At 47.4% G+C, this 14,288-nt stretch overlaps 1 protein-coding gene across 1 annotated transcript in view; it reads left to right on the top strand.

The window, feature by feature from the left end:
• Window positions 1-14,288, top strand: part of T265_06628 (hypothetical protein) — a gene marked incomplete at both ends in the record, with an annotated part of 44,628 nt that overhangs the window by 13,706 nt on the left and 16,634 nt on the right. Inside the window, 4 exons of the mRNA XM_009171941.1 lie at window positions 491-1,380; window positions 4,428-4,947; window positions 5,027-5,310; window positions 10,623-10,791. Of these exons, the coding sequence (XP_009170205.1) occupies window positions 491-1,380; window positions 4,428-4,947; window positions 5,027-5,310; window positions 10,623-10,791 (1,863 nt within the window). The remainder of the gene's footprint in view (window positions 1-490; window positions 1,381-4,427; window positions 4,948-5,026; window positions 5,311-10,622; window positions 10,792-14,288) is intronic.

Here is a 14,288-nt window from a genome sequence, read left to right as displayed (position 1 = left end):
GACGAGTTTGAGGAAGGTCTAATTCCTGTGTATGATAAATTCTCCTTACGCTTGCCATTTTTCTGCGGTAAACACTGGTCAGTCCCGCGAAATTCTTTTTGCGATTCCCATGAGATTGATTTCTATGATTTTGGTGGCAGGTGCTAGAAAACTTCACCACCATGACACCAATGGACTATTCCGGCTTCACACTTGGATAGTCAATATAAATGTTTTATCTAGCTAAGTGTTAATTTCTCGGAGAGGCACCGATTTACAACGCATTCAGTCGGTTTGGACTGACCGTTTCTCGAGTTACCCCATGAGTGGTCGACTTGTCAGCGCTCATCTATCTCGCATATTGTTCCGTTTTCTCCAGACTGTGGTTTCATGCGAGGCTAGGTGACTTTGGATATTTTACTCGACTTTATTGCCGACCAAATCGAAGTAGTCACATATGTATGGGAATTGCCTTCGAAGTCTAACCCACAAACTCTCCCTTTTCCTTCAGATAGCTCTTCCAACACTCACCTGATGATGACCAACACGAGTGAGCGCTTCGCCAAACCTGGTAACCTCTACACGATGCACAATCGAACCCAACAGCAGCAGCAGCAGCAACAACAACAACAACCACAACAGCTACCCTCAACTGAACAGCAATGCTCGATTTCATCTGCAGAGACTGCCTTGGCCGGGGCTGCCATTTATGGACAGCTGGTCACAGCCGATCAATTGTCACAGTTGGAACAGCGTGGTGGAAAAGGTGACGAGGCGTCAAAATCTCTGTCAACAGATGTGAAAAACTCACTTCGTCTGGGGAAGGCCACACTAACAGAGGAGGAAGATCCGACCAGCAAAGGTCTTCCTGCTCCTTCCGTGACATCAGATTACCATCTACCTGCGAGTCACCCAATATTGGTGTCCACCTACGCCAATCTGGACCCGTCCTACACAGCAGGGAAAGGCACGGCGCCAAAAGAACATCAGTTGCTGCATCAACCGATGGACGTTTCGCACGGTTCTGCTGGAAGCGATTCCCGCCCCACACCCACATGTCACATGGATTGCGGGGCGTTCCCCAGTGGAACGGCGATGGAAATTGGAAGCCAGGCGGAAAGTCCAATGTCACTCACGCGGACTGCACCAACCGATACTTCTGGTGCGCGCCTTGGTGGTGCACATGTAGCTGCCACAACTGGCACCAGTCCATCTGCGCATTCTTGTTCACCTCATTGTACATTGAATAGCTCGTGCAGTACTGGCTCCGCAGCCACTCGAATGAAAGACGCACTGCCAGCTGACTCGACGAAAGCCCCACAGGGGAACAAGGACCACGAACAACGACCTCTGATGAAAATGTCGGTCAACCTCATACGGACGTATAAGTTCATTAATGAGGTGAGTGACTTAACTGGTCTTCTGTTTATTTTTTCAGAGACTATCCGACTATCTGAGGTCCAATCGAGTCTTCCAATAACACCTTCTTAGTTCTTTTACATCTCCGATCTGATCTACGTGATCACACTGCACCACGTTCCGCTTTTTGGCCGTAGATAACGGATAAGTGCGATGGAGAGAAAGAATAATGGCTTATTCGTGAAATCTCAGCTTGTATTCGAGGTCTTATTTTGTATATTATGGAACCAGGCAAATGACATCAACTCCCATCAACCCATCCTTCCTCTCTGGTGTAGGCGCAGACATTTTCGCCCCTCCCCCCACCTAATCCATATATATATTCCCGTTTTTGATTGTCGGCTTCTTGTTAAGGTGTATGCCTGCAGTAGCAATCAGAGATGAGGTCTTCACTCATATTTACTCAGCTTGTTTTTCAGTACCGCATCCCGTAGACTGATTACTGTCCGATGCAGCTTATGTTTATCGGTTGGCCGCCGGACAATCGTCAGTGGTGATTTGTATCTGGCGCGTTTTTTATTTGTTCTTCGCATGTTCAAATCGTTCAGGTTCTTATATCAGAAGGACGATATAGAGTTCACGCAATCGGCTGAGTTACATCGTCTTGCTTTTTTGCCTGAGAACCAGTCTTTGTGCCCGGCGGCTCAAATTCAAGTTACCGGTTCTTTGACTCGAAAAAGCCGTCTTACTGAGATGTGCAAGTATATAAGGGTCATTCTCTGGAATGTCCGAAACGTTCTTTTTTGCAGTGGACCACTTTATGTAATTACAGTCAATAGAAGCCCAATCGTTGCATTGTTTGATACAAGAGAATACTAGATATCGGATTTTGTGTGTGCACTGTCGATTCCCACTGTGACTTCGTGCACCGATCGATCGTGAAGCTGGAGGTTCTATCTACAACGAGTGGCGAAGCGATTGCTGTGAGAACCTTCGTATCCGGACCATTTGCGTCCAGCTTGAGAGTGCAATCAAGGTACGACTGAGCATCCGAAGCATACGTTATAATAATAATAATAATAATAATAATAATAATAATAATAATAATCGTACAACTGTAGCATCCTTTCAGTGCGTGAGGATTGAGGTACAACCAGGTTGCCCAAGCCTAGACAGAAGCGGTAGGTATGCCGGGGCTTGGTTCATCATCATCATCATCATCGACAGCATGATTTGGTTCAAAACATGCACCCACAAAGTCTAAGGTCATGCTTGTGGACGTGCAGTCACTGAACTCGCCACTTACAATCCAGGGAGAGGTAATGGAGCGTTTTACGTATCTTGGAAGTTGTATTAGTTCTGATTGCAGTGTGACAGATGAGGTAAATGCACGAATCCGCAAGGCTCGGGCCGCNTTTTGTTGTATGGCCTTGAGACTTGGCCTATTCGAGCAGCGAACCTGAGACGTCTTCAGGTGTTCGACAATCGTTGTCTCAGAACCATAGCTCGTGTGGGTTGGTGTCGGCGGATCCGTAACGAGGCAGTTAGAAAGCGTGTTTTCGGTTGTGTAACGGGTACTTCCATCGAAGAATGTGTCCAGCACCAGAAGCTGCGTTGGTTGGGACATGTTTTACGTATGCCGAACCATCGTTTGCCGAAGAGAGTACTGTTTTCCATGCCCAATTCGGAGTGGCGTAAACAGAGAGGTGGCCAGCCCTTTACTTGTCGGAGTAGCATGAAGGAGATCAGAAACGCTTGGGTGCTGTCGGTGCTACTCGCCTTCCAGGATGGGGACCGCGTGATCCTCACTGTGCCTGGTTGGAGACACTACAAGATATGGCTGCCAACCAATGGCAGTGGCGTCCTTGCTGTCAAGTTTCTATCCAGATCACCTGAGTGGATATCTGGAGGTATAGGCACCTCGGAATGATTGTGGTACGCTATCACTAAGTCCCTTCCCCGATCACCATTACTCTTTTCTTAACAATAAGGCTTTCAAATAAATCATGGTTGTACAGCAGTGAAGCGTCGGTGTTGAACACTGATGTCATGCTGTCGATGATGATGATGATGATGATGACGATGGTTATCAAACCATGGGTCTTCCAGTCAGTAAGTTGGCATTTCAACCACAGCTATCTCGGGCACAAGCGCTTGAACTAGCTTTCAACACTGTAGTGATAACGCTTCCCGAAAAAGCCATATTCCCGCTTTATAGTCGAATAAACGTTCATTGTTGTGCGGTTTTTAGTCAGCTGGGTTCCGGTCGCCAATCCGAAGACTTCGGTATATATTCAGTCAGTCATCTTGTTTGCTCACTTCGCTGGCGGCATTTTGTAGCCTCGTCAAGCCAGCCAACCTGAACTTCAGAGTTACGAGCCCCCAAACACGTTATTGACTTCCCATGATCTTCTTCAGTCATTCGTTCCAACTCTTGTTGCTGTGTATTTTCTACTCATGGTTCCTCACTACGCTTTACCGTTTAAACCCATATCGCAGCTAGAACACAAATTGATACAGTGTAAAATACATCCATTTGCATTATGGAACCCGTAGGTTGCACGGGGGCTGGGATACTGCCGGGTTGCCCAAGCCTAGACAGGGGAAGTTAGGAGGCAGAGGTCGGGTTCGAAACACGGACCTTCCGGTCAGTAGATTCACGCTCTAACCACTTGTGGAACGTGAAACCTATTATAATCGATCATTCTCGCAGATGTTTGATCCAATACTGATATAAGCCGAAAATCATTCGGTGCACCATACTCGAGATAGCACGGTGGTTAAGGTGCGAACCTATCGATTGGAAGGTCGGTTGTTCGAACTCGACCTCAGCACCTCGATTGCTCCTGTCTAGGCTTTGGCAACCTGACAGTATCTCAAACCTCATGCCTCCCTCGAGTGACATGGCAGCTAAGCACAGAAAGGGTGTTTCATTTGAACTGTATGGGAAGCTTTTTGTTTAAATACCTGTAATTTAAAAGTACAGGTGGTTTGGCGTGAAATATTCGCATAAAATAGTCGAATTTGACAAACGTCAAGATGCAATTTCGGATCCTTTTTCTTCAAAGTTCTACATTTTCCTGCCGTAGGTCTATTATCGCAAAAAGCGCAGGCTGCGAGAACAAGCAGCTGAAGACAACAGTCAAAAACGCGATCGAAAGGGCTCCTTGACGGCCCTTCAAAACTCGGTGAACCCCAATGCCGGCCCCGGGCAGACACATCAGCCTACCCTTGGTCCGACTTCCACCAATGCTGCTGCCCTCACGTGTCACCGTCATCACATTCATCACCATCATCGGCACTGCGTTCAGCAGCAACTGCAGCCAATGAACGGTTCAGCCATACATGCTCAGGTTCCCCCACCCTTATCGCACCGTTGTGCTTTCGGTTCTCCCGGTGTTGTGGCCACCTGCTGTTGTACCACAGCTGCCGCTGTAGCTGTTGCGGCTGGTGCAATCAATACACGGCACTCTGGAACAACCAGGCACCTGCAACATCCCCCTACAACAAGTCATTTCCCAGCTTCGATGGGAGTCCAACACCAGCAACAACCGCCCGTTCCCCCACACCATCATCACCAATTACAACATCTGCATTTGTACGATTCCGGTAAGTCTCACTGCCTTTTATCTTTCAGTTTTGTCTCGTACCTGGAGCTCTTGACACGTCTATCTCACTGTTATTCCAGGAGCCTCCGGAGCCCCCCTGACTTGTTCTGTGGGTGCAAACAGCAAAGGGTTGCATCTGGCAGCACCCCAACCTATTGCTGCAACCGCCGCTTCCGGGATAAGGACGCATCCGTCGGCGACAACCAATGGATCGACGCAAATACTACTGAATACCGGCAACACAGTTGCTGCTCCTGTGCCCTATCCCGCTTCTGCTCACCTCCATGGTTTCGTACGTATTGGAGATGTATGGCAGGACCGATACAAAATCCTTGCTCTCATCGGAAAAGGCACATTTGGACAGGTTAGTCGACCTCGTCTGAAAATGCATTCTCACATTCTTCCACTGTATACATACAGACGACTTTAGATATCTAGTACGCGTGCGACTCTTTTGATGTGCCTAATATTCTCGCGGTACTGTCCATAGGGAAGTGCTTCAGAGTTGTTTTCCATCGCTGCAGGGTCTTTTTCGGTGGCATGTGTCAACAATGGTGTCCGATTGTGTTGCTCGTCTTCCCCATGGTTGTCAGGTCTCCAATTTGATGTCCATGTGACTTCGCATAGGACGTTGTTACCGAAAACCATAACTACTTGTTGTCTGGGCGGAACGCACTACTCACAAGGTTGCTGATAACCTTTCGACGCTGTTATTGTTCAAATTGGAGGATCAGGTGCCTGTATCTCTAGGTGGGATAGCCCTCTTATATCGCCCACCAAGTCTGTACTGAAACCAGTGAGAACTCAGAGTTGCCTTCCTGAATTCTAGGCAAGCGATTACGGAATTACGGATTTAAGTGCGTCGCTACATGATTCGTATGCTGAAGTGATGATAAGCCTGTCTAACACGCCACCGTAACTGTCACGGAAAAAGAACGTACCTTACCTACCTCCGCCCCACGGGAGTAGTGACCTTGTTGATGATCACTGTAATTTGCGATTTGTAATCGGTGGCTGAGCAGCCACCGATTGCAGCTGAACTTCAAGTCCTTCCTTATGCACTTCCTCGATTGTGATCTGCGCTAACCGTCCCCGCTACAAGTATTCGGTATCCACAACGCAACGTTGTCATTTCTATGAAGTCCGACGTGCGCAGTCAGTTGTACGCCCCGAACGACCGTCACTCACTGCTGATCTTTCGCGCTCGATTCTTCGACTTTATCACCGAGCCCACTTCATGACACCAATTCTGATCAGTCGCAAGGTTTCATTTGATCCATATGCTTATATCTTGTCTCCGATTGTCTTTTGCTTATCGCGGCAGCTACTAGGCGCATTTTCGACCATCTGATCAGGTTGTGCATCGGCGCGTCGTCGTGGTACAGTATCTATTCACATTCGTGGTCATATTCCAACCGATCGATGCCCGCGTCCCGTCGACCATACGGCACACACGCCTGGTGATGAATCATTCCTGGTTAGGTACAATACGCCAAGCAGTAGAACATTTTGTTACACGAGATTAGCTGCCTGGTTGTTGTTCACATGTGAGTGTGCGCGCATAGTCTTTTCTTCACTTGTGTGCCTCCGCTTATGTGTGTGCGCACCCGCTCGATCACTCGCTCGCTCGCTCGCGAACTGATTTCAGTGTTTGGAACACAGACAGATGCGTACAGATCACAGCAACACGCTTGGGCTCATTCGTTCGTTCCGTGTCGGTTCGATCGCTTCAGAGGAGCTGTTGTGCGATTTTACTACCATCAGCACTCAATGAATTTGCTGTTTGTACGTGAGAATCGCAGTCACCTGATTTTATAGTTAGTTTAAGCGCTTACGCTCGATAGACAGCGATGTTGCTCTTTTACTTGTCCACGAAACCACGGGATTTGACGTTTTGATACGTAGGCTTTTTGAACCGAAACTCTTCCTGATCTGTGTACAGTTCCTACAGAACTCAACTCCGTTCGAAGGTGTTTGTCACCAGAACACTGCAACTGTTGTTGCATTTGGAACTGACCACTTTGTCTAAAGGATGTGGTCCAAGACTAACTGGTTCTCTTCCGAAAGATTGCGTGTATAATTCAATACTTAGGACTAATAGTGTACTGGGTCACTCACTTCACATGGTAAACCCGTCTTTCCCTCCTGCCATCTGATGGATGGGATCGGCTCAATGGTGGTCACTTCGTGTCCCGGCAACGGTCGTGAAATATGATATCAGTGCATTGCGTTGGGTTGTCAACTGCCGTCTGTCTGGATTCCGAGACGCGTTTACAATAGTTGTTGGCACTGATTGGTGTAACCTACCCAAGCGCTCATAGGTTAAAGCCTTCAGTGAACTGTTGTTTCGGTATTCCGTTTCTCGCGACTGGTGGTGCACTGGGTCATTGATGCCTAAGTGCGTCGAACGTCGGTTGAAATAACTCCCCTTGGTAGATGAACTGATCACACCCTATAAGCTTCATCGACTCTGACGTCTTCCATACGTCAGCTAATCGCATCCCACGGAGAACCATTTTTGCGCAACCACACCATGGTGGAAATGAGCCAAAATGTTTCAAACAGTGACGTGGCAGCGCTTCTCATTGTCGTCTCCCTGGATGGGGACTCCGAAACGGGACACATCAGTGGTTAGAGACATTGTCGCACATGGCCCAGTTTCCCATGCCTTTAATGCATAGTTTGTTCTTCCGGTTTCCTCATTGAAAAATCCGCTGATACCCTTGTATTGGTGCATCAGTCGTTGCTATACACCGAAAAGGTCTTACAGCCAAACGGTTATTGATTGTGTATCAGTGAATGAAACGCCGTCAGCTGGAACCAATGTTCCTCAGATCCACGGTCCGTAGCTGAAGTACCGAAATGCAAACTTGAAAATGTCATCAGCGCTCATCTGTAATGTGGTCGCCTCGCATACTAATTTCACTAATATCCCCTATCATGTACTAGATTCTTGAAGTCTCCACGGAACTTCAGATCGATTTGGGCTGTTCTCACCATTTTGGTCTTTTTATGGGATTCAGAGGTAGCCAATCGTGCCTCCACGTTGGAGCTTCCATACAAGTAGGTATCGGACATTTCGCTATCTGGGAGTGAGTGTTTGTGTCCGTGTCTACAAATATAAAAAATACTTGAAGTAACCAGGCTAGAAGCTTAATTCCGTCTCTAGGTCTTCATGTAAACGTGAGCGCGATATAGCTCAGTGGTTAAGGCGCGAATTTACTAACCGGGAAATTCGTGGTTCGAACCCAGCGTCGGTATTTAAGCTTAGCCCCCTGGCAGTATCACGGCCCTCATGCTTCCTTCGGGTGGCATCGAAGTTGGACACCGAAATGGTGCTGCAAAGGAACAATCATTCTTCAAATTTTTATTTATGTAAAGGTGATCTCTGGCTGGGTACGGGCATCACGAAACTGACTGAAGTTGTTCTCTTGTGCGGGGAATTATTTCTAAGGTGGATTCACAACTCGTAACGAAAACTAAACGTAGAACACCGAGAGTCCATTTGTGGTTCTTTCCTGTTTCCTATCATCCCTGAGCATTGTTTCCATCATTCGAAAAAGAATCGAAATAAATCAAGCGCCTTCAGTGGCATTTCTGGTCGCCGCGGTCGTAAAACTCTGATCACGTTGGTTCCTATTTTAGCAGTGGATTTTCAAGCACAATTGCCACCTTCATGCCACACCGCTAGATGTCTGTGAACGTACGAAGAAGCTGATGCTTCATTTACTTATTCGGTCCGGTTGCTGTCACATTGCTCACATGACACTTGAGAGGCACTGTTATTAGCTATCGATAATCACGTGATGGAATAATGTAGCTTGTGTTGATATACAAGGCTCTCCAAAACTCAGCCAACTGGACGGTGCAGTTAGCCATTCCGTGAAATCCCTAAATGGAGGCTATCTCACATTAGGATACATCTTCGATTCCTCGCTCGACCAGACGCGGGACGTGAACTCCAATCCTACGCGCCAAAATCATTTCAGGTAGGTACATTCGCTAAGGGGCCATAATCTAATCTGTCCCTTTAATTCCCTTGTTTATGAACTCGTTGGACAATTTCGTGTTGCTGGCGTGTTGGTGTAGTGTTATATTCTGACAATAAATCGTAGAGACGAACTACCTTTTGTTTGGTCCCGGGCTGGTGTTGTCGAGACGTCACCGATCATCAACTGACTAGTTGCCACGCCGCCCGAAAGAAGCACGAGGTCCGAGATACTGTCAGGCTGCTCAAGCCTGAACAAGAATCGTAGAGATGCAGGGGTCGGGTTCGAACCACGCACCCTTTGGCCTAAGCTCTGCCTCTCAACTTCCGCTCTCTAGGCTTGAGTAACCTGGCAGTATTCCAGCCCTCGGGTGGCATGGTAGTTAGCACAGTGGAAGATTTTCTTCTGCTGAGATGATGAACTATATGGATGACCAAGCTATTTAGAATTCAGTTGTGTTGGAACTGAGCGCTTTCTCGTTGGAGATGTTCTTTCTAAGAGGGATTCCAAAGGAAGAAGAATCGAGAATTGGGAAGTCATTTTTTTGTGGGGACTTCTTTCCGGATCACTTTTGGACCGTATTATTCGACAAACTGTCAAAACGGGGTTCATTTTACAAGTATTATCACAGGATTAAAACTTCATCAAGCGTCTCCCACGGTGACCATCGTTCAGCTGTAGCACCCTTTCGGTGCCCAACTGCCATGCCACCAGTAGGAACAACGAGGGCTAGGGTGCTGTCAGGTTACCCAAGCCTAGACGGAAGTCGAGAGACAGAGGTCGGGTTCGAGCCACGGACTTTCCAATCAGTAAATTCGCGCTCTAACCATTGAGCCATCTCGCTTCGATCGAAACACCCATCAACCATTCTTTATGTGGAAACGTTAACTGGGTAATGGGATGCAATGTTTTATGTACCTCGCAAGTCGTGTCAGTTCTCAAAGTTGTGATTCTCGGTCTGATTGTTTACTTATTTAAAACAGTACCGTTGAAGTACAGGTATCGATCACCGACTCTGGCAGCTTCACACCCTGAACAAACCCGGTCTTCCGAGCACGTGCCTTGTTGCTCATTTAATGAGTTCCAGTAAGCTTGGGGCACCGTTTGTGTCTCAACTTTACAAAGCTGGACCTCAACTTCACCGCAGCAGTTCTCTCTTAAACGCGCCAGTACTTGCATTAATATTGGTGTCAAAACGGTGTAGCTGTCCGTATCAGTACTCACAGTTTCGGGGTTACGGTGTGTGTGTGTGTGTGTGTCTGTGTGTGGTACGTCGTGTCCGTGCGAAGGCTCAAATCTTCGATCCTATTGCTGGCAACCCAAACACCGAATTCAGATTGGTGCGGGCCAACATTAGGCTACTTTTGATTCAGAAGAACGATTCACAGGTGCCTGACTGTCGCCACCTCGATTCAGTTACCATGATAAGGTCAGTATTAACCTCTTTAGGAAGATTATCTTCAACAACTGGCTTTGAATGGATTTTACTAGCGTTTCGGTTTTCCACCGAGCACATGTTTCATTTTCCTGCCCTGTTCTTCAACCAATGTTTCATGCTTAGGCGACCGCGTGAAACGTTATTTTGGTTTCATAAGTTATCGGTTTCATTCTGAAATTCTTTCCTCGAAGAACCCAGCATAAATATCCTTACGCTCTGTTATACTTTTATTTCTCGTTCCGTATTTAGGTTGTCCGAGCGCTGGACCAAGAGAGCGGCGAAGAGGTTGCCATTAAAGTGATTAAGAACAAACGCTCCTTCCTCCAACAGGCAGGCGTCGAGATCAAATTGCTGTGTGAAATGGCCGCATTCCAGTCCAATGAACAGCTCGCCACTGAGGTTGGTGCAAATTATATAGGTAAGTTTGTCCCGGAGTCATCTGGTCTGGTTGTCCTCTTTGTCCGCGATTTCGCTCCGAATTTGTTCCAACCCCCAACTCGCTTCATCACAGTAAGGTTCTGCAAGATTCAGCATACACCCACCGACCGTAAACTTTAACCCTAAAGTTGGATGAGATCCAACCTGAACTGGCTTTCCGCGCATTGCTTACTTTCGTTCGACCGAAAGGTCGACTAAATGAGCAGCTTCCGGTTGACTGGCTAGAGAAGAAATAACGCGTTGTAACGCCAGAGCGGCTCTCACCACCTGTTAACACAGAAGAAACGGACTCATCTTTTACCAATTGGGTAAACGCATCCCAGAGACCAGCGAACGCATCTGCATGTAACATTGCTGTGAACAGTCGTGACATTGGCTTGAGGAAATGCACTGTACTTCGAACAACTGCAGTCATTTGACTGACTGAGGTCTATGGCTGTTTAATGTAGGTACAGTGAAGTTCGGCTCCCTTGGTTTGGCAGCGTGAACTTTCCAACAGTCACGAGAAGCAGACTCATAAAGGACGGATCGACCTCATCTTTGATATATGACAGCTTCCCAGCACCTGGACCAGTGTCACGGTTTGTGTCCATCCACAACTTAGTTATACCAAGGAGGGTGCATGTGACACTTACGGAGCCTCTCATATCAGGTTCGCCAATGGGCACTCTACTGATCCCCCTTCCAAAATGGAACATGTGCAACGATTCGTTTCTGAAAATCTTAGACTGCTTTTCTGGTGCCACATCAACTACCGCTCCTTTGTGGTTAAGATCCTGGTTGAGGGTCCTAATCTTCGTCCTTGGTTTTGGGCACCCCGACAAGTTCTCATTTCGCGCACAACCATGAGGTGTACAATAACTTATATCATGCAACGATGGCCACCACTTATCGCCATCAGTCACGGCACTTTTTTGAATCTATACATAAGAACTGGTGGGCGAAGATAGACTACTGCTGATACCCTCCATTTTTTCCAGCGCTATCTCCTAACTCTCTTCTTGCCCGATTTACGATCATTCTTCCAAAGATTCCAGTCGTATAGTCCAGCTTCCAGGACAACGAATGATAGCACACTACCATTTCGCATAGTTCTTTGCCCTGTCATTATCGCGTTTTTTAATGTGCGAACCATTGAGCAAATCCTCGAAACTCCACAATTGATAGGTAGATATTGGTTGCGCTAATTGAGCCTCAATTACTTCCAAATTTCATGTTATGCGGTTTCTAGAATTACATAAACACATTGTTCTGTTGGCATTCCACTCGTCGTAGTTCGCAGGATCGTCGCGGCCCCGAAACCCAAAGATTGCAGCACAATGAAACCTCTTAGCTGGGAGGACCAACTTAAGCTTTTATCAGCCTTTATCAGCTCTTATCAGCCTTTTCGTCGTCTTGAGGGTTCGTAAGCAATACACGCCTAGTGTGCTGGTCCTGAGCACACCCACTTCTAGCTAGAGATGAGGTTTCGGCATTCTGATTACCACACACCTAACGAGTGTGCTGTGAAGAGATCTGCAGTCACGTCAACTCTTCTTTTTTTTCATGGGCGGTACTCCTCCGACACGCGATATCGGATTCGCGTAATCACACAGTGTTTTTGTCAGACTAATCAACAGTAGGTTATGCTTTGATCCACTTGTTTTTCGCCGTCTATCGGTTTTGACACCGCGAATAATCAGGTCATGGCGTATGCAAAAAAACTTGCGGAGGCTCTGGTAACTCAAGGACCACAGGTGTGTTTGTTCACCAGGCTGGTGTGGGCCATAGCTACACCCCTACACAGGCGTACTACCAGGTAGGCCAGATGACTCAAGTGGTTAGAGCGTGAATTTGCTGACTGGAAGGTCCGTGGTTCGAACCCGACCTCTGCCTTTCGACTTCCCCTGTCTAGGTTTGGGCAACCTGGCAGTATCCCAGCCCTCGTGCTTCCTTCAGGTAGCACGGCAGCTAGGCACCGGAAAGGTCTTACAGCTGGACGACCAGGTGGGCCGCATTTTGTCCCAGTTGTCTAACGGTTGCTGTGGATTGGCGACCTAAACATGTGACTGTACACAAGGTCCCTCGAGGTGTCTCATCCTTTTCATTGGCACATGCCCCCCCCCCCCGCGTTGTTATTCTGTCGTGACTGAAACCCAGAGTAATAAGCTTTGCAGCTCCAAAATTCGTGGATTTACTCCGCTGGGTGTGATGTAACGATGGAAATGTTCTTGACCTAAAGGAAACTACTCACAAAGTTACTGAAAACTCTTCGACAGCAGCCTTGTGAGTAGTTTCCTTTATGAAAATACACTGCGATATCGTACCCGTTGAAACACGCGCCGGCCTTTGTACAGCTTATTCAGTTGGAGAATATCATAAACGAGAGATTCGGTTGAGTCTTTCGTGGCAAACCAAACTGATATGCGAATGAGTGTATTTGTCTATGTTTACCGTTTAACCGTTGCGTTGACGTCATATTTATTAGGCCGCCCCATACCCATTTAACTTTGTGGCTGTCCTCGCTAATTATACCTCGAATATCGAACTAGGTTCAAACAGTGCGAATGAAAAACCGAGGGCAGGACAGAACACACTGTCTGTCAAGTGCCGAATAAGTTCTGTAACAAGTAGATCGTTGGAGACGCTGTCCCACATATGCATCTGGGTTTCGCCTTGCTTCTCCATATCTCTGCGTAATAACTTAACAGTGTGAATTTAACCAGTGCGATTATTAACTCTTCTTGCGGCTTCCGTAATAAGTCGGACGGTGGTGTCATTCAGGTATACAAACATTCGGACTGATTTGATGGAGACATCGATTTAGACGTAACACACTACTCATAAAGTTGCTGAAGACGAACCTCATAACAGTTGGGACTCAAGTGTCTCTTCAATGAAAGCCCGATTGTCAGTAGGAGGGGTTGAATTATGCTGTACAGGAACCCAAGCGAAGCATGGTGCAAGCGAAAAGATCTTGGACAGAAGAGTGGACGGCGACCTAACACCTGTTGGCTAGGTGCTCCATCCCCTGAGATAAGAATGCGTGCACATCACGCTTGTCACAACCAAGGCAGCAACTACTGACGATCAGTACAGTACATGATGGTCTCCGGTGCATCGGATGTTTGGGTATCGGATACCGAACACAAGTAAAGCCCTCCCCTCCGCACACGGTTCCTCTTAGCCATTCAACCATAAAACGCTTACGGAACACCTTCTTGCACCCCTTGATGATGTCTCCATCAGCGATACTCCCCTCAGTGCAAGATGGTAGTTATTTTACTTCACGAGGCTACACATCTTGCGTTTCTGGTCTACTCACTCCCCGGCATCAATCCTCAGTGTTTTTAATTTTCGCTCAAAGCACCTCTACTGCAGCATGTATGTGTTCACGCCACCCCAGATCATTGATCATCCTTCCCAGTGGCCTGCCTCTGTCACTTTTGTGCGCAGCCCATACATCCATACACACACACACACAGCTGATCATACGCC

Source organism: Opisthorchis viverrini (assembly GCF_000715545.1).
Source record: "Opisthorchis viverrini unplaced genomic scaffold opera_v5_140, whole genome shotgun sequence".
Taxonomy (NCBI): Eukaryota; Metazoa; Platyhelminthes; class Trematoda; order Opisthorchiida; family Opisthorchiidae; genus Opisthorchis; species Opisthorchis viverrini.
Note: the sequence above shows the minus strand (reverse complement) of the source record. Positions and strands in the feature narration are given on the sequence as shown.